Genomic DNA, 22,879 nt, shown 5'->3' on the forward strand with positions numbered 1-22,879 from the left:
GCAAAACCATGCAATTCATGCAACGCTACGTAAAACACATGATCATAGCGCAGTTCATCGGATTAGTCGGACAAAAGGAACATGATTCATCGGAGTTCAACGGTGGACAGTGCAAATCCATACTAAAAACATAGATAAAATATAAACAGAACGAGGAGCGGAGTGGCCGGAGCTGAGTGCCGGGCAAGTAGGGCCGACGACGTCACCGGCGCTGCGGGCGCCGGGCGCTGACGAAGTGGATCCGCCGCTGCCGGATCCGCCTTGGTCGACGACCGAACGCCTCAATGCGATGTGGAGGGCGACCTCCTCCACATCGTTGGGGTCTGCTTCGCGCAGCAGGCTAGACCACTCGTCGTGGGAGCCGGAGTCCCCACCGGAGGCAGCGCTGCTTCGGTCGCCGGCCATCGGATGCGTTTGGAGGGGATCGGAAGTGGAGTGGGCGGAGAGGGCAGTGAAGTGGAGTTCGGGTTGACTGCGGTCTAGGATTTTCCGGACGGCGATATTTGTGGGCCGGCGTGGGCCAGGCTGGGCCAAGTCGACGTGACAGGCGCCCTGGACCGCCCCATATTTGGGCTGGATATGGGGGTGCCGGTTAGCCTGGACGTTTGAGGGCGGTTTGAGAGGCCCGTCTAGGTCCAAATTCCGTGACCGGGCGGTTTGCCCGGGCGTTTGGGACGGGTTTAAGAGGTCCAGTTGGTAGATACTCTTACATATGGAGGGAGGAAACTTGACTTACTCTACCTACGTTGTTGTAGAGTGGCTAGCATACACGCAAGAATGATACGACCAGCGGCAGCACCTAGTTGGTCTGCCGACATCGACATTACATACTTACGTGGCGTGCGTACATGGAGCTGGCCGTGCATGTATGTGGGCCCCACCACAAAACCCTTACGTGCAAATATATAAACATCCAGAAGAGCGAAGGCACGGAGAGATCTGCCCAAATTTCCGGCAGCAAAGAGGTTGATCACTGTCATGTCGCTGCCACTGCATCTCCACTAATGATTGTTCATCCGTCACTCCAATCGTTCCTTCGTTCAAAACATCAATCTCATCTCTGCATCGTTACAAATTAAGGGCATCTCCGACCAGAGATGGCGAATGTGCCTAAAAATATCCATGCGCGTCGTGGTATTTTGGGAAAACGCCTCCAAGAATAACTTTTCGGTCCACAACTATCTACAAAGGCCAACTTGGAGGAAGAAGACTCCGCCACTTTCAAGGATATTTAAATTTATTTTTCAATTTCTATGGGTATTTTTTGGTACTTATTTTATGAACTTTGGCCTTTTCACAAGAAAACTAACTAAATAAAATTTAAGGAACATTTTACACAGTCGTGAGTACAAAAACCGGCTGGCCGGGCATGCATGCAGGCAGGACCAGCAAGCTGATCATGTAGTGGAGTAGTGCCGACTTAATAACGCGACGAGAATGCCCTGTCCCTGCTACTATAGCTGCTACCGGTTAATTGCATTTGCATTGCATGCACGTAGTAAGTTCAAAATAATCCATCAAGGCAACATAGGAATTAATGAAGGACAAAACTATTGATGGAACGATAGACGTACGTCCGCTAGTCCGTGATATAATCTGCAAAGTTGATTTGAAGAACAGCGCATGCATGCATCCTTTGTCTGTGGGTGTTGTCAGTATATATATGGTGTGCCTTGCCAATTGCCTTTGAAAAGCTTTTCTTTTAGATGTAAAACAAAACTTCTAAATCATGGATGAGTATGCATGCATAATTGGTTGCTTTTCTTTTGAAGACAGTACAAACGACAATCGCTCATACATACACTTACCCATATAAACATACACACGTATAATCTACTCATATGAGCAGCCTCGAGAGACTAAGCCGGCATATCATCTTGAACCCTAGTGGGTAGGGGATACCACTATCCCATCTGACCATCCAACCACAGATTGTTTCGCTGCACGATTGGTTGTTGACTTGTGGAGATTTAGGCGTCAACTCTCAACTGCACCTGCGAACTACTCCCTTTATCCCAAAATATAAGAACGTTTTTAACACTATATTAGTGTCAAAAACGTTTTTATATTATGGGATGGAGGGAGTACGTACGTACCTAGGCTTGCATGCAAGGGCTCAGCGAAATACGCGTGTAGAAGCTGAGCTCCTAGTGTTCCAACAACAGTCCACGCAAGTAACCAGTAATTGTAATTGTAAAAGATCGACATCGAAATCGCGTTTGAGATCGGGATGGAGAAAGCAATACGTGCATGCCTGCTTTCATAGTTTGTAGTAGTATATGCATGTTCATGGTCCCGGCCGATCGATCGACCTATTTGTGGCCAGCAAAGATCAAAGAGAGACCGCATGCACACGTCCTGAAAACGCTACTACTCTGCAGCGTTTTGTTTTGTCGCCTTCGCCCATCGACCATCGCCGGGTCGGGCTCTCGTTCCCAGCACGCACTATTGTGCAGGGCCAACAGGTGGCCGACACCTATCCTGGTACGACCCCACCACTTAAACAACCGGTATCTTTCTAATTGCAGTTAGCTTCCAGAAAATCAGCAAAACCACATGTTTCCCTCCCGCGTAACAACAGATTGCCGCCAAAATCTCTTCGTGGCTTCATCCATACTCTCATACCAATCTGTTCCATTGTTAATTGTTGCCCCTGGATCAAAGGAAAATATATAGATCAAGTTTGATAGGAAATTGTCCTCTCCGTGGATCAACATCTACCGTGTTCTTTAGCATGGACGGAGCTCCTGCCACTTCATCGTCCGCTCCTGCCACTTCATCGTCCGCAGGTATGTTCTTGCGCCTGGGATGTACAGATTGTCAACACTCTTGATCATACGAAGGTGATAAGATTGAAAGAAACAAACAAAGAAAGAGTTGAATCTATGACATGCAAATTACTCCCAGTACTTCATCTTCCGTAGCCCTGTTTCTTTCAAACACATGCAAATTAATCCTTCAGAATTGCATTATAATTATGTTAGTGATGATTACTCCTATGATGTTGCGCACATTATGCATCAGAGTACCACCTAAGTTTATTATAAATTTTACTGCCTGAGATTCTCCTTTGACATATTCTCTTTTTTGCTAACTCTAATGATAGAGATTACTATATCAAAGAAAAAGATCAATATTTTGCTAATGCTCCCGTGAATACCATGTGTTGTTTTCAAAAAAAAATAGCTCTATCTTTAAGCGCTTTTCAGGTTTCACTAAAACCAGGACTGTGAATATCGTGTGAACTTTTACTCCATGTGTCGTCCGTGAACTAATTAGTATATGATATTTTTTTATGTTGTGTAGATCATGACACCAAAAATGTGGGAGAGGCAGGTCGAAACACAGATGATGATTACAGCAAAAGGTTAAAACCAGAGATAGGAATGGAATTTGAGGATGAAGAGATAGCATATGAGTTTTATAATGCATATGCAGGTCATACTGGTTTCAGTGTCAGGAAATTTTGGCATGATAAATCCTCAACGAATGTTATTCGAACAAAATTTGTATGCTCAAAGGCAGGTTTCAAGGACAAGAGCAAGGAACAATGCCAGCGGAAGCGAGCAGATACAAGAGTTGGGTGTCCGGTAGAGATGACCATCAAAATAAGTGCTAATGGAAAATATGTTGTAAGCAACTTTGAGGATGCTCATAATCATGAACTCGTAACTCCAAGCAAAGCCCATCTACTGCGATCTCAAAGAAGAATTACAGAAGCTCAGAAGGCCCAGATTGACATATTGAATGATTCTGGTATTAGACCAAAATCTGGTCATGAAGTGATGAGTAGACAAGCAGGGGGTAGGCGATGTCTTAGCTTTGGTCAAAAGGATTATAAAAATTATCTCCGATCAAAGCGTATGCAGTCAATCCAAGAAGGAGATACAGGTGCCATTCTTCAATACCTACAGGACAAGCAGATGGAAAATCCTTCCTTTTTTTATGCTATACAAGTAGATGAAGATGAGATGATAACCAATATATTCTGGGCAGATGCAAGATCAATATTAGATTATCACTACTTTGGTGATGTGGTATGCTTTGACACAACCTTTAAGACAAATAGTTATGGCAGACCATTTGCCCCTTTTGTTGGTGTCAACCATCATAAACAAACAGTGGTTTTTGGAGCTGCATTATTGTATGATGAAACATCTGAGACGTTTGAATGGTTGTTTGAAACATTCAAAAGGGCCATGTCAGGAAAAGAACCGAAGACAATATTGACCGATCAATGTGCTGCCATTATTAGTGCCATTGGCAAGGTTTTTACTAACTCAATACATCGTCTATGTGTGTGCCACATGTATCAGAACGCTGCAAAACATTTGAGTCATGTTTTTCAAGGTTCCAAGACATTTAAGAAAGATTTTGGCAAGTGTGTTTATGATTTTGAAGAAGTTGATGAATTCATAGCAGGTTGGAATGATATGCTAGTGAAATATAATTTGGAAGATAATGACTGGCTACATAGATTATTCCAGAACAAGGAGAAGTGGGCTTTGGTTTATGGTCGACAAACCTTTTGTGCAGATATGATATCCACACAAAGAAGCGAGAGTATGAATGCACTATTGAAACGATACCTGCATGTTCGCCTTGATTTATTAGATTTCTTCAAGCACTATGAGAGGGCCGTGGATGATAGAAGGTATGCTGAAGTGGAAAGTGATTTCTATGCGAGTCAAACATCACCAAAGGTGCCATATGTGCAGATGCTTATACAAACATCGAAAGTATATACACCTGCTATGTTTGAGATATTTAAAGGAGAATTTGACATGGTAATGGGATATTGTGTGTACGAGAGTGGTCGTACTGGCTCTATTTCTTATAACATTTTGAGCAAAGCAGCAGCAAACAAAGAGGCATATGCACTACTGCAAAGTATGTCAATTGAACTAATGGAAAAGGTGGACCAAATTTTACATGGAAATCAATCAAAAGATATATCACCAAATCATGAACAAGCAGAGAAGCAACCAGTTGAATGCAACATTGAGAATGTAGTCACAGAGAAGCAACCAGTTGAGTGCAACCTTGAGAATGTAGTCACGGTACAGGGAATAAAGAGAAAAGAACAAGGAAATAGCAACAAGAGGATTAATTCTGGACTGGAGCTGAACAATAAGAATAAATGTAATAAAAAAGGTATGGTATTCCTCAAGAAATAGCTAAATAAATATCTGGTCATGTTATTGAAATAGATCTGACAAATTGTTTTGCAAATAGGTCAAGGAACAACATGCAAGAATAAGAGTGGTGATTGTGCTTCTGCATCATCTGGACCAAATCCTAGCTTCAGCATATCAGATGAGAACTATAATTTGCAAGTATTACAGCATGCTATGCCTCCACTACCAAATGCTGCTAATTACAATTTGCAAGTATTGCAGCATGCTATGCCTCCACTACCAAATGTTGCGAATTACAATCTGCAAGTATTGCCGCCCGCTATGCCTTCGGCACCACAAGCTGTTTCCTCATTACCACATGCACATAATTATAATTTGCATGTACTGCCGGGTACTATGACATCGGTACCACGACCTGAGAACTATAATTTGCAAGTATTACAGCATGGCTTGCCTCCGCTATCGCCGGCAAGCACTACTAGTTTTCAACAGTTACTTGGCTTGCGACCACAACAACCATATGTCTATCATAGCATTCAACCGAGTCAGGTATGTTTATTTAGTTATTTTTTAAAATTAAGACGAGCATGCACGGGTCATTTACTTTTTGATTAACACTACATGTAGACTTATGTGGTGTCATCGGACTCCGGATGGCCAACATCTCATAATCACCAGCCGCCAACTAGCACTCAACCAAGTCAGGTAGAATTTTATTAGTTAATCGCTAGAAATTAAAATGAACATGCACATGTCATTTGCTTGTATTGACTTTTGAATCAACATTGTATGTAGAGTTCCCAAATGCTATCAGACTCGGGATGGCCAACATCTCAAAAATGACCAGCTGCCAATTCAGGTATTGTTCACTTGCAAGTCATATTCCCAATTGAAGTTTATATCTCCTAAGAAATCATTTCTTTGTTCTTTCAGGTCTTGGGTAGCCAATGAAGTCACATACAAGATAAACACTTTTAAATAGCTCTATGTAAACTTTGTATCCAGGATTGCTCTACAAGACAGTTCCCTTGAGATGTAATAATTTATCTTACTGTTCCTTTTGATGTTAGATGCGCAATGGTTTTATGCTCAAATAAAAATATATACATGAATATGGATTAGTTGTTGGTTATTCCTTTTGATAAGTTAGATGCGTAACTGAGGTTTGGTTTTCTAGTTAAATGTGGTCTTATAGGCACTAAATTCATTAAAAGGTGCTTTCACCAATTTGTGATTTCCCCTGTACTGTATGACTAAAGAGCAGAGGAGAGTAGATAGCTTGCATACTTCAGAGTTCAGTACATAGCTACTAGTAGTACAGAGCTACTCCCTCCGTCCCATAATATAAGAGCGTTTTTGACATTACACTAGTGTAAAAAACACTCTTATATTATGGGACTGAGGGAGTAGTACATTGCTACCAGTAAAGAGCTCGCATACGTATATAGCTGAAAGCTAATTAGGTACTAGCACAAAGGTAGATGAAGCAGTGAATCATCTCTCACCTTTGCCTGTTGAGCTTGCATCGAGTTCGCATCTTCCACTGTGATCATCCAACCTCCCGCGGAATCTCGGCCACCGGCTGCACGCGCTGCAGTTCCACCATGCCACCATCTTACAGGGAGCGGGTCAGCCACAACCTTTGGCTGGCCTTGAGTGTGCCGGAGCCGGACGACAACAGCCGCGACGGCCCCGTCTTGCCGCCGGCCAAGTCCACGGCCGAGCGTGGCGCAGCGCGCCTTAGCCGAGCGGAGCTAGCCGTGACGGATCCCACCTTGCCTCCAGCCAAGACAACGGCCCCAGGCCGCGCAGCGTGCCGGAGGCGAGCGGCGGCGACTCCTGCCTTACCGCCTTCCAACCCTGCAGCTCCTGGCGGCGGCGCGCCGGAGACGGGTGGCGCTAGCCGTGACAGCTCTGGGCAGCGAAGCGCGTAGGAGACGGACGGCCATATACAGCTCCGGTCTTGCCGCCGGCGACGGACCTGAACGGTGGATTTCATCTGGTCGGAATCCTCCCTCCCAGTGGAATGAGTGGCTGTGGAAGAGGGAATGGCAGTAGCGGTACGCTGGGATAAGGCAAAGAAAAATCATTTTCAGTAAAAGGAAAACGTTTTATTAAGTGATGGGGTCCTATCAGGATAGATGTCAGCTACCCGTTGGCCCTGCACGATAGTGCGTGCTCGAAACCCAGCAGGAGAGCCCGACCCACCATCGCCCATCAATATATCGTAATTTCTGGCCAAGGCCCACTCGACCTCCCCCACCGGCGCCCAAGCCATCTCTCTAGGCCCCTATCATCAGTGAACAACTCCGGTGACCATCGTGCACACACACCCACTTCTAAGATACTCTTACATAATGGGGTTGCTACTTTCACCTAAGATAGATAGATAATGTGGCTGCTCTTTCTCTTAAGATAGATAATAAGATTGCTGCTTCTCTCCTGAAGTTTCTTCTTCTTCGGCGAGGTCCGGCGTGCCAAACAAAAAAAGACCTAACACATGAAAAAATATTTAGGCGCCTGAAAAATAGCAAAACCAAATTTATTTAGCTAACCAGTGATCCATATAAATTCACCCACCCCCTCCCCCCGCGGCCGGTCTCGATCACACTACTGCTACGTACTGCTGCCGCTTCTGCGTCTAGCTACATACAGGCCCTTCATTGTTCTTGTTCCCTGGGAGACCCATGTGCATGTGACCAACTACAACTATCCGTGCAGTGAATTTCATCGAGATCCATGGACCATGGGTATCCTAAAACTATCTGTCTCATCTCTAAGTAATTTGTGAATGTTTTTTAAGGATGGAGTAAGTGAATTTGAAGCGTCGGGGTGGTAAAATTTTGTCTCCGGCGTAAGTACTCACGTGGCTGGCAAAGGGGTGCATGGGGTGCATGGATCGGACTTTGGAGAGCTGGGACCAAATTGACACCTCTATATACATGGCCGACTAAACAACACTGATTTGACGAGAATACCCCGAGTCAGATTCACGTACAAATACGATGCAAAAAAAAAGATTCACATACAAATAAAGCACAATGGGAGCGGTAACCTAATTAGATGGGTTCATTAGACGGGCAATGTACCACACGCATACGCTACGCATGGATGCAAGATTTCGAGCACTAAAATTATTGAAATGAAATTTAAATATAAAAAAAATAAGGACACCGGTAAATCTCGAATGTTCAGATTTTAAGCACGTCATCCCGAATGTTTTTTCATGGCAACTTTAGTTGACGCGAGGTGGCAAGTTTAGTTGTTAAAACATGGCAACTTTGTCCCAGTTAGTTTTTTGTTAGAAAATTGCCATGTTTGCCATCTTCGTGTGAAATAGAGATGCCATGAAAAATGTTTGGATTGCCATGCTTAAAATCCCAACATTCAGGATTATCATTTCCGAAAAATAATAAGACTATTGAGAGGCTGTGGTAGATATATTGGGTGAACAAAGGAAAGGAATGATGGATGGAGAATAAGGACCGGTAAATATACTGACCGACGGTCGACGATGACGTACGCATGCATGATTGATTTATTTTTTTTCGAAACAGCGCATGATTGATTTTGCATGTAGCTGCATGCATGGCCTTGTCCGTCCGGGCCACTGAATCCATGTACCGTGGAGCACAGCGCACGTACTCGACCGTGGAGTGGAGCATAGTAAACCGATCATGCATGCTAATCATGGACGTACGTGTTGACGGCTGATGTTGCTGATAACATTCAGATAAACTGGACCGCAAAAAAGAAGATAAACTGTGAACTTTCTATTTCGGTGGCCGGTGTTTTTGGGGGCCAAGCAGTAGTCGTGTGTAGTAAACTGTATACAAAGTTGCACGCACAGTATTTCACATGATTAATTTGGCACGACCTATATATACAGTATATGGTCTGACTGACACCCATTAATACACGCATCAAATTCAGATCCAATTCAAAATTTGTCCATATTCACAACCCTGCAGGGGCAGTAGTACAGCACTGCTTGTCCAGTGCTACGCAGTACGGTGGTCACTGTCCCCTGCCTCGCGCGATCCATGCATGCTTCCCCAGGAAACCCATGCATGCATGATTTTTACTCCCTGGATGGGGATGGCTGATGCAGATCCAATGCTTGATGTCGATGAATGACGTAAATTACATACAACCACGACTTTCTCGGGCAAATGTCTTTCAGAATAATCAGCTTACGAAATATAGGCGGGTTCGAGAGAAACTTGATGTTTTAGTTTCAAGTCTAATTTCTCGGTTTAATATTCAAACTACAAAGGAAATTTGAAATATTTTCATCTCAGCCAAGGATGAGGTTGACTTGCTCACTGCGCTTGCTTTAGCTGTGGTTTTCTGAGGATTAGATGCGTCACTTCTTGCAGCAATCCTCTTTTGCCTCTCTTGCTTAAGCCTTTCGAGCCGTTTCATCTGCTTCACTTCCTGAAAATATTTATTTACAAGGAAAAAAAATCATGAGAGGTTTGAGCAATCATGCTGAAAACTGCAATTCTGCTGATGCAAACAAATGACATTCTCCACCACATTATTTTCCCTATTATTTGCTTGTAGGTAGTGGTGTTCTACTCTAGAGACACATATTAAAAATATACGGTTAACAGGGGTAGCAAACAATGATGCAAAAATGACATGAATACTTTTATTTTATTTCTTTTTTGCTATTTTTATATTTACATGAACAATTTCATTTTTTTATTTCTTTATTTTTTTTCCTTTTTTTATTCTTACACGAACATTTAAAGAACACTTTTTTAATGACATGTATTTTTTGAAACACATGATGAACAAATTTTAATACACAATACTATTTTCAAAAATAGTTATACATTTGCACTACTTCAAAAACAATATTTTATAAGGAAATTTTTTTAAAAAGAATGTGTTCCATCGCTAGGCCTTGGTCATTTAAGGCTGCGCGTGGGAGAGCTTGCCCTCCTAGCTACAGGCGATGGGCCAGCCATATTTGTCGTGCGGGTTGCTGGGTAACGAACAAACGCATACCCCTATGAAATCATTAATTGAGAAGTACTCCTTCCAAAGGTCACTCCAACTCCAGGTTGCGACAAGTGACACACTGCATATGTGCCACTTGTCGGAACCTCCGAGTTTTCGCTTTTTCGTAGATTCGTTTATTCAAAATGTTTTATCTCTTAAACCGTGCGTCTAAATCTCGAACCGCTTTCATCATTGGATTCCTCGCGTTGAGATTTTCAAAATTAGATCCCATGTTGATAGGTTTTGAAGAACTTTTTTTCACGAAAAAACGGGCGAAGGAAACCGAATCGAGAGCATGTTTTTTCCCTTTCTGAAAGCCGTTTCCGAGAGGTACGGTCATGCCTCTCACGGAAGCAAAATCGTGCCTCTCATGGAAGGAAAAAAGCGCATGGCGGCGGCGCCCAGAGCGCGACACATGGCGGCGGGCACGCTCTCGGCCCACCCCAAGTAATCGTTTGGAGGCTCCTGAAGGAGCGCTCCTCAATTAGGATTTTTAGTAACAATTTTGAGTAATGCTCCTAATTTAGTTGCTCAGATACCCCTATTATTCGCTACGCACAGATACTGGGCCGGGCATGCTCCCTATTTGTCTACTTTCCTTTCTATGTTTCCCTTTCTGGTTTTTGTGTTTTTTTAATTTAGCAAATAATTTTTAATATCGTGAACAATTTTGGAATTCTCAAACCATTCTTGTATATGTGAACACTTCTTAAAATTCACAAACTTTTTTCTAATTTGTGAACAATATTTGAAACCCTGAACATCTTTTTTGATTCTCAGACATTTTCCAAAACCACAAATATTTTTTGAAATTAAGAAAAAATTTAAATTTAAAAACAATTGATGTATTCATGAACATTTGTTCAACAATTTTTGAAATCTTATATATTTTTTGAATACGCTAACATTTTTCGAAATCATGAACATTATTTGAAATCTTGAACAGTTTTTTGAATTCATGAACATTTTGTGCATTCATGAACATTTTTCAAGTTTGCAATTTTTTTTCCATATTTCTTGAAATTTCGTTAAAAAGGAAAAAGGAAAAGGAGGGGAAAAACAGACCCAAAAAAACGAAGATAAAAAGTGACGCCCAGCACCCCGGCACTGGGCTCGCCACCGCTTTGGTCGGGGAATAGGAGCTCCAACCTTTGTTTGATCTGAAAAATGCACGACCCAACCTCCTTTTCAGGGAAGAAAATGAACCTGGGCCAAAGAAGTCTCACAGTAAAATCGGAAGACTGATCTAAAATCATCATCTGAATATATAGTAGTATACAGAAGTTTGCATTTATGAACCAATGACAATCAGTGGATATATTCATAGCTGACTTAACCATAACATGACACAAGAGCACATCCTATAGATGACTTTACAAAACCAGATGGATCCTCTACGTGAAGTGAAGCATGGCATAGCTGCTCCCAGTCAGAGTCAGTTGAGCTGACGAGGAATGTAGCAGCCTCCTCGGAGTAGCAGAGTAGAACAACATTAGTACGTAGTCAGTTACTTCAGAGTTCTTCCACCATCAAAATATGTTCCTTGAGAATCCCATCCCAGCGAGCTTTGTCTCCTTGAGCTCGTCGTCCTCTGACCACAGGGCAGAGGGAGTCCGGGGTTGACATGAAATTACTCAGCCGCAGCCGTGATATCCATAACTTCCACCATGTCCATGCGGCCTGCTCCATGTCCATATATACAAGTAAGCATCTCATGAAACTTACAAATGACTTTTACAAAACTAGATAAATAAGTAAGTATATAAACTCTACGTACGTACATGGCTGTTCATTCGGCCGCTTGGCAAAATGAGTTGTTGCCTTCCATTCCATTCCCTGGGCGCCCAATTCAGCATGGTACCTGAAGCAGCACGCCTGGTACCTAGTATTGTCCACAGGCAGGCCCAAGATGTGCACTATCTGGAAGACAATTAATAGCCACTTTAAAATTTATACAAATTAAAAAACAGTAACACAATGGGTAAATTACATACCTGAACGAATGGGGCATTTGCCAAAAAGTGGTTGAGTTGAAATTAACAATCTTACGAGGTTTGAGCTGACGGGGCACAAGAACCATGACCTTTTAATCCTTTATGAATCACAACAGACAAATACTACTAGAGCAGAACAACATTAGTTAGTCAGCTACTTGAGATCTCTTCCTCCATCAAAAACATGCTCCTTGAGAATCCCAGCGAGATTTGGTCCGAAGGAAACTGCTCCCTGGAATCGGCCGCTTCCTTGAGCTCTGCTTCATCATTTGCATTGTGAAATTGATCTTGTGTGAGATTCGGCAAGTCCGGAACAGCAATGTAAGCCCTGCACACATGATTGACCAATAACAGTCATGTGGATGCCAGCTGGATGTTATGGCACAATTAAAATTGCCTCCTTGAGTAGATATTTTTCAAGTTATGTACGTAGTAGAAACAGAGAAGAGAACCAATAAGAAATTGCATTCCGAGCATGTTGTGCAGCCAACCAATGAAAGGCAAGTCCCTTTAATTAGTTCTTGGATGAAACTTCAGTTTCTAAAAGTTGACAAGACTAGCTACAACTGTATATGTTTCTGCCCTTGAAAACTGTATAGAATGAAAGAAAAAGAGCTAATACATGGTATAATCCATTTGGCGACAGTAGCAAATATACTTCAACTTAAGTAGTAGGAACAAAGAAGAGAACCAATGGCAAGTTGTACTCAGTAATTCATAGTTACTTGTTCGATTTCTAAAAGTTTGACAAGATTAGCTACAAGTAAGACTGCATGCATAAGAAAACAATCTGAAAAAAGTGGTAATGCATGGTATAATCCGTTTGGGCATAGTACACTTACAACACTTGAAAAAGAAGGCTCCAGGCCGCTTACCTCCTCTGCAGGACAGCCTCCAACACTTGTTGGTATGCAGACGTATGTATCCACCGGGAGGCAAAGATGGGACAGGTGGCTGGGTGACGAATCAATCAGAATTCGACAATTTTGTAAGCATTGCTTGCTTCACGGTTTTTAACTCCTTGGTCACCAGAATTCGACTGTGGGGATATGACGAATCTTGTAGGCATCCTCCCTATGGCACCTCACAATTAGCCTTGGACATCGAACAATTTTGAGTAGCGTCAAAGCAGAGAGACTCCGTATGCTTTCAGGCAAAGATGTCAGGTTGGGGCAATCGCAGGTGATAAGTTGCTCCAGAGACATCAACTGTCCCAACCATCCAGGTAATGCTTCCATGCCTATGCAATTTTTCAACCAGTCTTCTAAGAGCTGTGAGGTTCTTCATGCTTTCAGACAAAGATGTCAAGTTGGGGTAATCGCTGATTATAATTTCTTCTAGGCAGGTCAACTGTCCCAACCATCCCGGTAATGTTTCGAGGGCTTTGCACCCTTCAAACCTCAGTTTTTTAAGAGCGGTGAGGTTCTTCATGCTTTCAGGCAAAGATGACAGGTTGGGGCAATTGATGATTACAATTTCTTCTAGAGAAGTCAACTGTCCCAACGATCCTGGTAATGTTTCCAGGCCTTTGCACTTCAATGTCAATTTTCTAAGAGCGGTGAGGTTCTTCATGCTTTCAGGCAAAGAAGTCAGGTTGGGGCAATCGCCGATTAAAATTTCTTCTAGAGAAGTCAACTGTCCCAATGATTCCGGTAATGTTTCCAGGCCTTTGCAGTCTTTCAACATCAGTTCTCTAAGAGCGGTGAGGTTCTTCATGCTTTCAGGCAAAGATGTCAGGTTGGGGCAATCGCCGATAAAAAAATTCTTCTAGAGAAATCAACTGTCCCAACGACCCTGGTAATGTTTCCAGGCCTTTGCACTTCAATGTCAATTTTCTAAGAGCGGTGAGGTTCTTCATGCTTTCAGGCAAAGAAGTCAGGTTGGGGCAATCGCCGATTAAAATTTCTTCTAGAGAAGTCAACTGTCCCGACAATCCCGGTAACATCTCCAGGCCTTTGCACTTTACCAACGTCTGCTTTTCAAGAGCGGTGAGGTTCTTCATGCTTTCAGGCAGATATGTCAGGTTGGGGCAATCGAAGATAAAAAATTCTTCTAGAGAAGTCTGTCCCAACCCTCCCGGCAATGTTTCCAGGCCTTTGCACTCTGTCAACCTCAGTACTTTAAGAGCGATGAGGTTCTTAATGCTTTCAGGCAAAGAAGTCAGGTTGGGGCAATCGCCGATTAAGATTTCTTCTAAAGAAGTCAACTGTCCCAACAATCCCGGTAATGTTTCCAGGCATTTGCACTTTATCAACGTCAGGTTTTTAAGAGCGGAGAGGTTCTTCATGCTTTCAGGCAAAGATGTCAGGTTGTGGCAATCGCCGATTAAAATTTCTTCTAGAGAAGTTGAATGTCCCAACGGTGCCGGTAATGTTTCCATGCCTTTGCACTCTATCAACGTCAATTTTCTTAGAGCAGTGAGGTTCTTCATGCTTTCAGGCAAACATGTCAGGTTGGGGCAATCATCGATTGAAATTTCAACTAGAGAAGCGAGGTCACCGAACCATACCGGGAGTGCCTCCAAGAACTTCAATGACTTCAAATATAGTTCAGTGAGAGAGGTGAAGCCTCGCATGACCACTGGCAAAGTCCTCAATCCACTGGCCGAGATTACCTGAAATTTCTCAAGGGTGGGAAAGTGTTGAAGTCTATCCCACTTGTCTTGAGAGAAACTACACCTCTTTAGAACCATCAAAGAAGGACGGATGGAAGACGAGAGCTTTCCAAATCCTTGTTCTGGCAAAACTGTCTCGCTGTTGCTCAAAACCCAATTCATACTTCTTGGGGGATATGGTAGGAACTTCAACCTTGGGCAGTCCTTTATCTCCAAATGATGCAAATTAGGGATCAGAAACCCTTTTGTTTCTTCACTTGACTCTGTTGTCCACCATTCCACCAAATTTTCCATCAACGTCAATAGCAGTATTCTTAGTTTCATACAAGGTCCACCCTCTCCATAGAACTCCTTACCAATTTTCCTAATGTTGGGAATGTTTATCAAACACAGCCTTCTTAAATTTGGTAGTGCCCCAAATGGAGGAAGACAATCACATGCTTCCAAACCATCAAGAGTCAGTTCACTGAGAAAAGGCAGGTAGGACGAGATGTCAAACATCCAGTCAGGGAATTCATTGCTCCTATACCCAATTAGCGAAAAGTCTTCAAGAGTCCGAGGAGGAACGAGCCTGCCCAGTACAGATTCACCTCCTTTATTTCCGAAGTGAAGTTTTAGTACTTGAATATCTGATTTATCACGCAGTTTGACTCTGTCTGCATCTTCTGACTGCCTGACATTCTGAAGGTCTAGAAGCATCAGCTGTGAACAAGTCAATCCCACAAGATCCACTATACTGCTGCATCCTCTACTCTCTATCTCGTGTACACGGTGCTCTACTGTGCCCACAAGATTTAGACGTTTTTCAATGGCTCGAGCCTTTTCAGGCAAATCATAAGTTGCATTATCAATCACCAGCTCGGTGAGACTAGTCATGTCACCAATGCTATCAGAGCAGTCCTTCATAAGTACAAGACCATTCATGTGCAGTATTTGAAGCTTAAGGTCACCAAATGAGGAGGGGAGCTCATTGAGACTCAGACAGTATGACAAATAGAGATACCTTAGCTTGAACAACTTGCATAGTGACTCTGGTAATTGTCGGAGTTTAGGACAGCTTTTTAGATTCAAATATTCAAGCTCGAAGAGTTGATCAAAACATTCAGGGAGCTCTTCGAGGTTATGACAATTTGACATGTCTAGGTGGTGTAAGCATCTAAGCTCACAGATTGATTCAGGCAACTCTTGGAGTATATAACACCCGGATAGATTGAGGAAGAAGAGTTGAGAGAGCTCCCCTAGTGATGCATTTAGCTTACTGAGGCTGCTACTGCCAGATAGGTCCAAATAGCAAAGTTTGCTGAGGCGACAAATATTGTCAGGCAAGGTTTCAAGCAAGCAATTGGACAGGATAAGAGTTTCCATGTTTTGAAGTTCATGAAAATACTTAGGAAGTGATGTTATTGGCAAGCCTGTGGCATCAAGGTACCTAATCAGCTTCAATTTCTTAACAGAAGATGGCAGTGCCACGCTACTTGGAGCAGATTGGCCATTAGCTGAATGTCCACTTAGGTCCAGGACACGTATGTACTTGGACCGAGAAAATGCCTTTTTTGGGAGTTGCAGTCCCACCAAATCCCTAAAGTGGAGGGATCTAAGCTTGTGTGGAATATATTTGAAAATCTCTGGATCATTCTTGAAGTTGGTTAACTGTGCATGTCGGCAGTAACGGGCTCTCTTCATCAGATCTAACCTCTGGGTGCTTTTGGTAGCATCCAGATCAATGAATTCATCAGCAACAATTATTGATGCGAGATCATGCACCAAATCATGCATGACGAGTTGTGGAGGAGCTTTGAAATGCAATGGACTTGGACTAACCTGCAGAGATAACTACTATCAATATAGTATTGCAAAGAGAAATGTAAAATCCCTAAAGAATAGGAAATGTTAAAATGGACTTGAGAGAAGACACTGAACTGGTCTAGTAAAATCGCAACTTGCTCAACATCTGAGGAGCCCTTATACAGAACAATTTTCATATACATTTTTTTACTAGAAACGATGGATTCTCAAAAATTTGTATAATCTAGAATCATAACAGAGTATAATTTATGAAAGCGCATCCTTGTCTATAAATAAAGGAAAAAGAAAAGATGGTAAAAATGAACCAGCCAGAAATGGTGCCTATAGGTACTAACCGAAGTAGATCCTGGAATCTGAAGAAAGGACATCCCCAAAAGGTAGTTGATGCACCTTTGACCATCATGCCTTGAATTAATGTATCCAAGTGCATTCCATTGCTGGATTAGACGATTGCTGTCCAAGACAAAGCCCTTGGAGAAGGTTGCCAAGTACGTGAAACACATTTTGTATTCTAGCTTCATGTAGTAATAGCTGAGCATTAGCCTCTCTAATGTTTCTTTCTGATGTCCTTCTCTCAAACCCAAATCAACCTTGCTGTCTCTTATATGTTCCCATGCCCCCACGGTCCTTAGCTCGGACATTACTTGCCCAAGAGCATTTGCCACAAGTGGTAAACCCCCACACTTGGCTGCAATCTGCGAACTACAACCAGATGTAGCACATCTTCTCATTTGGGCTGGCAACTGGCAAGCATGCCATGGATTCCGATGAGCCTCTCGGTTCGCTCATGCCCGAGTTCCAGAGACCCCGGACGCGGAGGTAGTCCTTGATGGCCCTGACAAGCCCTTTGAACACGTACATGTGCTTGATGGGAAGAGGAAGAGGGGCGGCTTGATGGAGGAGGAGATCAGTGTCTTCACCAGCATGATTGAGGCCGTGAAAAGGTGGCAACCGCCAACAGGGAGAGCAACCGTTAGTAGTCTGTATGATTTGACAACAGTGGTTAAGATGAGGCAGAAATATACATGGATGGCGAATAAACCTCGTTTCATCAGAAATAGAGAAACAATCAAAATAGGGAGGCGACAAGTGTTACCTTGGGTGTAGTTATGTTTCGACGGATAAATCTGGGTTGGTTCTTTTGATTTTCTCAATTTGCTCCTCTATCTCAGCGCTGCGACCAGTCATATATAGTTTTCTCAGCGAAACTGGGAGGCCCTCCTTGGGCATGGATCGGATATTTGGACAGTACCTGACACATAACTCCTTGAGAGAAGAAAGGCGATGTAACCCTTGAGGAAGGGACTGCAGACCCTTGCGGGAGTAAAAACTTAGTTTCTGGAGGGAGGTGAGGAGCTGCAGCGCTTTCTCTTGCTCTTCCGTGAAGCATTCCATCCTCCCATCAGAACCAAATCCTTTTCGAAAAAAATCAGAACCAAATACAAGTGTGTGGAGGGCTGGGGCGAGGAGATTGCAAATAGGAGCAACAAGCAATCCAGAGATGTCGTCCGTGATGAGTACCTCCAATCTAGAGATGTAACCTGCAGGCAATAATAATTTGGCCCTCTGAAAGGCTACCTCTGAGAGCATATCTGCTGCTAAGGTGTTGCACCCACACACTTGCAGTTCTCTGAGGTTGACTGCGATGAGAGGATTGAATCCATCCACTGTTAAATTACCGCACTCCTCTAGCTTTAGAGTGGTGAGAGACGTGAGGTTTGAGAGCAGAGCCATTGACTTCATGCTTGCCTCTCCTTCGACATCAAGTTCCCTCAGGGAAGCAGGGAAAGGGCAAATGGTCTCTGATTCTCCCTTTCCCATGGGCCACCCACAGAAAAATCGACCACAATTGAATATTGTTAATGATTGGAGCAATGAGTTGTCCTCCCGAATTCCTCCTCCATTCTCCTTCTCCACAGGCACAAGAACCAGGCCCTTGCAGCATGAGAAGTTAACTTTCTGCAGTGAGCTGGATGATGGGAACTGCATTACACATTCCTCCTCACAGTGATCTATGTGCAACACAGAAAGAGCTGGGAAACAGTTTAACACTTTTGACGATGATGATTTGCTGCTGGTAAGATGAGATACATGTAATGTGAGATTCTTAACTGAACGGAAGACAAAACCGCCATCCAAATCTTCAGGGAACAAACCGTCGCATCTGTTGACAATCATATCTTCTACTTTATCCAGATTGTGGGAGGCCAACGCACCGCCATACTCTCTAACAGCCAATCTCTTTCCATCATAACGCAACCTTTCGGAATCACATCTTCCTACATCACAACTTGTCAGTGTGGATGTGTGAGGCATGGACGGCAGAGACATCTTGGGGCACCCAGAAACAAAAAGTCTGCGCAAATTGGTGCAAGACACCTCAGAGAAGGGCATCACACTGAGGTTGGGACAATCGATGCATTCGATTGTTTCAAGACTTGGAAACGAATGGCAATTAGGTTCCACAACCCATTCAGCAAGTTCTGGCATCTCATAAAACCCAACTTCCTTCAAGCGCATAAAACATTTCCCTGGAGCGCCACCACATAGAGGCCCAAACTGATGCATTCCAGAAATTTTATTCAAATAGAGGCCCTTGAGATTTGGTAGCTTCGCAAAGGGTGGGAGGTTGCTCCAAGATACGCCTTCTAGAGTGAGAGTCTCTAGACTTGTCAACCAGATGTCAAGACACAACCAGCTAGGACCAATCATACCACCATGATTTGCAATTGTAAGTACTCTAAGATTAGAGTGTGGTTGAAGAGCATCAAGAATACCAGCATCTGTAGTTGGGCCATCTCGGCCTGACCAGAGTAATTCCAATTTCTTCAGATTCCTTTTCAATATCAGTTTGGCTGCAGTAGCCTCCTCCTTGGTTGCCACGTGTTCAAGACCACGTACAGTCAGTTCTTCTTCAAGCTCTGACAATGCCCCAAGTTCTGACAGTTCAAATCCCATGCTCTCCTTCCTGACATGGAATTCTTTTAGCTCCTGCAGATGCTTCATCTCTCCGACATCGCGAATATTGCAGTGAAGTTGACTTCCAGCACGGAAATCATGTAAATTCTCAAGGTGGCTAAAGTCTGCAGGTAAATCAGAACGACCATTCCAATCATCTAGGTCCAAGAATTTCAAGTGATAAAATCTTGATAGTGTACTAGGCAAACTCATTTCCCCGTCACTGTAGAAAGATGAACTAATTTTGAGGTGCTGGAGGTGGATCAGTTTTGAAAACCTATATGGAAAACATTGCGCAGACTTCACCACTGTAAATAGGACACGCAGACTATTTATTTCCTTGAAGCTATCTTTTAGAAGCTTGTTGATTCTTTCTTCTTCATATCCTCTAAAAGTCATCAAACTTCGCAGATTAGCAATGTCTATCCTCTCCCTCAGTTTACACATTTCTTGCTCAAAATTTGCATCATATCTGTCTTCTATGTTGATAGATAAGTGTCGAACAGATTTTGGGACAACATCAGCTCTGAAATCTAGGCCACTTATATTGAGGCATTCTTGTGCAGAAACACTCTTAGATAGCTCATGCATTAAATCATGCATTACATAGCAATCAATTTCCTTCTTTTGTTTGTATCGATCATGATCCAAATAATACTTTTTCTTCTTCATGAGAAAACCATTGTCCACTAGTTCTTCCAGGTAATTCCTATTGGCTTGGTGATCAGAGTCTATGATGCCTATTGCAACCCAGAAATGATTGATTTCTGAAGAAGTAAACGGATAATCTTCAGGGAAAAGGCCACAATAGGAAAAACATTTCTTCAGATCAAAAGGGAGGCAATTGTAGCTGATCTTTAAAGATGGCATGATATCATCATTGTCTTGCTGCTTTAGCCACTGATGCTTTTCAAGAACTCCACTCCAATGTTCCTGAGAAAGGTGCTTATGCAGTAGCTTACCAACTGTTTTGGCTGCAAGCGGGGAACCCTTTAGCTTGTTTGCAATTTTTCGTGCAATACCAGCAAACTCATCTTGGTAATGCTCGGGCTTTTCTTCTTCACCAAATATACATGCTTCAAAGAATGTGAAGAAGTCATTAGACTCCAAACCTCGTAGCTCTAGTGGATCAACTGTTTTCACCATGTCTGCTACCTTTGGGAATCGAGTTGTGACAAGTAGCATACTTCCTTTGCTTTCCCCCTTTGTGAACGGAGCTACCAGGGTTTTCCACTGATCCTGACTGTCACATTTCCATATATCATCCAAGACAATTAGAAACCTCTTGGACTTGAGACGTTCTGCTATGGATTTCTGAAGCTGGTCTAAATTGGCTGTTTCATTTGCAACACCGCTGCTACCTGCTCCTTCAGTTGCAAGTATGCAGCCAAGGATCTCCCTGGTGAGCTTAAGCACATCGAAATCAGTGGATACACATACCCAAACCCTGACTTGGAAGTGGTCTTGAGTCCTTGCGTCATTGTACAGGTGAGTGGTGAAAGTTGTCTTTCCAATACCCCCTGGACCAACTATAGGAAGAACAGAAACAGTCTCAGTGTGTGTGACAGTGGTGATACGGTTGACAGTTTCCTCAAAAGTGTGTCTCCTGCCATACAATGTATCTTGTATAATCATGGAAGCTGTCTGAGGCCGATCTTGGACGACTGCCACTGCCCTGCTGCTGCTGGTTGGGATAGTGCAAAGCAAATTGGAGACGGAATCACAGTGGGACTGCATGTCCTGTAACACGGACTTGATTTCTCTGGACATGAACACTCTGTCAAAACGCGGTGTATCACCATCATCAGCACTAGCAGAGTTGGAGTTGGAGTTGGTGAGTCCGGCAGCAGCAGCAGCAGCATCACCACCAACGCCGGCAACAGCAACAGCAGCAGCATTCCTCTTGCTCTTGGGTGCACAGGAGCAAGAAAAGCAGTGGAGCAAGGTGCTCTTGGTGACGCGGCGTGGTGCAACAGCAGCAGCATCATCACCTCCATCCCTCTTGGTCTTGGGTGTAGGCGAGCAAGAAAAGCACTGGACTAAGCTGCCTAGGGTGTGGCGAAGAGCAGTACCGGCGTGGAGAGCTTGATGGTGGACAAGGCTGTCCAGATCCGGGCCGGCCTCTTGGGTGGTGGTGGCATAGTTGGTGCCGTGGAGCCTGTCATGGATCTGGAAGTAGTGGACCTCATCCAGCAGGTCCTCTGCCTGGTCGGCGTCCCTGCTCAGCTTCTCCAGCAACCCCTGCAGGCCAGGGTTATGGCTCCCCTGCCCCTGGGCGTTGTGCAGCAGGCCTTGCGCGTGCAGCAGCTTATCCCTGATCTGCTGGGAGTTGTGGCCGAGCTGGAGGCTGTCCACGTACGCCGCCACCACGGTGTCGGACAGCGTCGTCCACACCTTGCCGAGGACCGAGGCCGCCGAGCCGAGAGCCACCTCCATCGATCTGCGCTCCGCCTCGCCGGAGCAGTGGTGGAAGGAAGCAGCAGAAAGCGCAGCTACTAGTGGCGAAGAGCGGCGTGGCGTGAGTGTGTGGCGTTGAGCGGGGAGCGGCGACTGGTAGTGGTAGCAGGAGCTGGGCGGCGTGGGCGTGGCGATGGTAACGTGGGGTGGCGGCTGGGAGCTGGCCGGCGTGGCGATGGTAGCAGGAACGCTATGAAACTAGGTTTCGGTGGGTGCTTTGGGCTTGGTTGTGTGCAGCGATTTAACCATTTTTACGGGGTTGTGGCTATACTATTTGAAATCTTTGCAAGAAATGACCATGCTCCACTCGATCTGATGTCCTCAACACATTAATTAGGTTATCCTGATCCAAGCTAAAGGAAAAGCATATATGGCTCTTGGAATCTTGAATCTTAGTTTACAAACTCTTCCATCTTATCTCTTGTCCTCCTATGTCTAAGCGTTGATGCATGTGCTGTCACACACGTGAATCCTGGAGCTTTTCATTGGGTATACCGCAGGCAGGCATATAAAAAGTGGAGAGTTCATCAATTTGTTTATTTTTATTTTTTACAATTTGACCAATATTATACAGTAGAGCTTGTTGATTTTTGTGTTGAACTGACAGCCTTCACATGCTGTGCCGTGGTTCGTGCATGAATCAATGTGATTAGGGGCACAGTTTAAACCTTGAGGCACAACTACTAGTACTGTATTCATAAACCCATGCTTTCACCTAATCGGTGAATTTCTTGACATATAAGTACTACAATTGATAACTTTAACCAAGATCGATGCGCGTGGTAGCATAGGAGAGTACATGACAAAGGCAGTACTCGTACGTTGTTTTGTAGTATATATAGTAGTATAAGAGCAACTTGTTGTTCGAGATGCCTTTGAGAAAACTCAAACCAGACCAGGAC

General features: G+C 43.8%; 1 protein-coding gene, 1 long non-coding RNA gene and 1 pseudogene across 2 annotated transcripts; all 3 read right to left on the reverse strand.

Moving 5' to 3' along the window:
* Positions 1-2,356: 2,356 nt before the first annotated feature.
* LOC123123993 (uncharacterized) lies at positions 2,357-7,278 on the reverse strand. The gene is made up of 2 exons (XR_006460925.1): positions 6,644-7,278; positions 2,357-2,803 (listed from the first exon to the last, which is right to left on the reverse strand). It is a non-coding gene; the product is annotated as an uncharacterized lncRNA (long non-coding RNA).
* Positions 7,279-11,445: 4,167 nt separating this feature from the next.
* LOC123123995 (disease resistance protein RPV1-like) lies at positions 11,446-17,511 on the reverse strand (annotated as a pseudogene).
* Positions 17,304-22,154, reverse strand: LOC123123994 (disease resistance protein RGA2-like). The gene is made up of 2 exons (XM_044544683.1): positions 17,659-22,154; positions 17,304-17,543 (listed from the first exon to the last, which is right to left on the reverse strand). Exon 1 carries the CDS (start codon positions 21,954-21,956, stop codon positions 17,670-17,672), a length of 4,287 nt encoding a protein of 1,428 aa, XP_044400618.1. The 5' UTR covers positions 21,957-22,154; the 3' UTR covers positions 17,304-17,543; positions 17,659-17,669.
* Positions 22,155-22,879: the final 725 nt, after the last annotated feature.

The sequence above is a fragment of the Triticum aestivum genome, chromosome 5D (assembly GCF_018294505.1).
Source record: "Triticum aestivum cultivar Chinese Spring chromosome 5D, IWGSC CS RefSeq v2.1, whole genome shotgun sequence".
In the NCBI taxonomy this organism is placed as follows: domain Eukaryota; kingdom Viridiplantae; phylum Streptophyta; class Magnoliopsida; order Poales; family Poaceae; genus Triticum; species Triticum aestivum.

Coding starts and splice junctions, on each gene's coding strand:
- LOC123123994 (XM_044544683.1), bottom strand. CDS start 21,956: ATGGAGGTGGCTCTCGGCTCGGCGGCCTCGGTCCTCGGCAAGGTGTGG.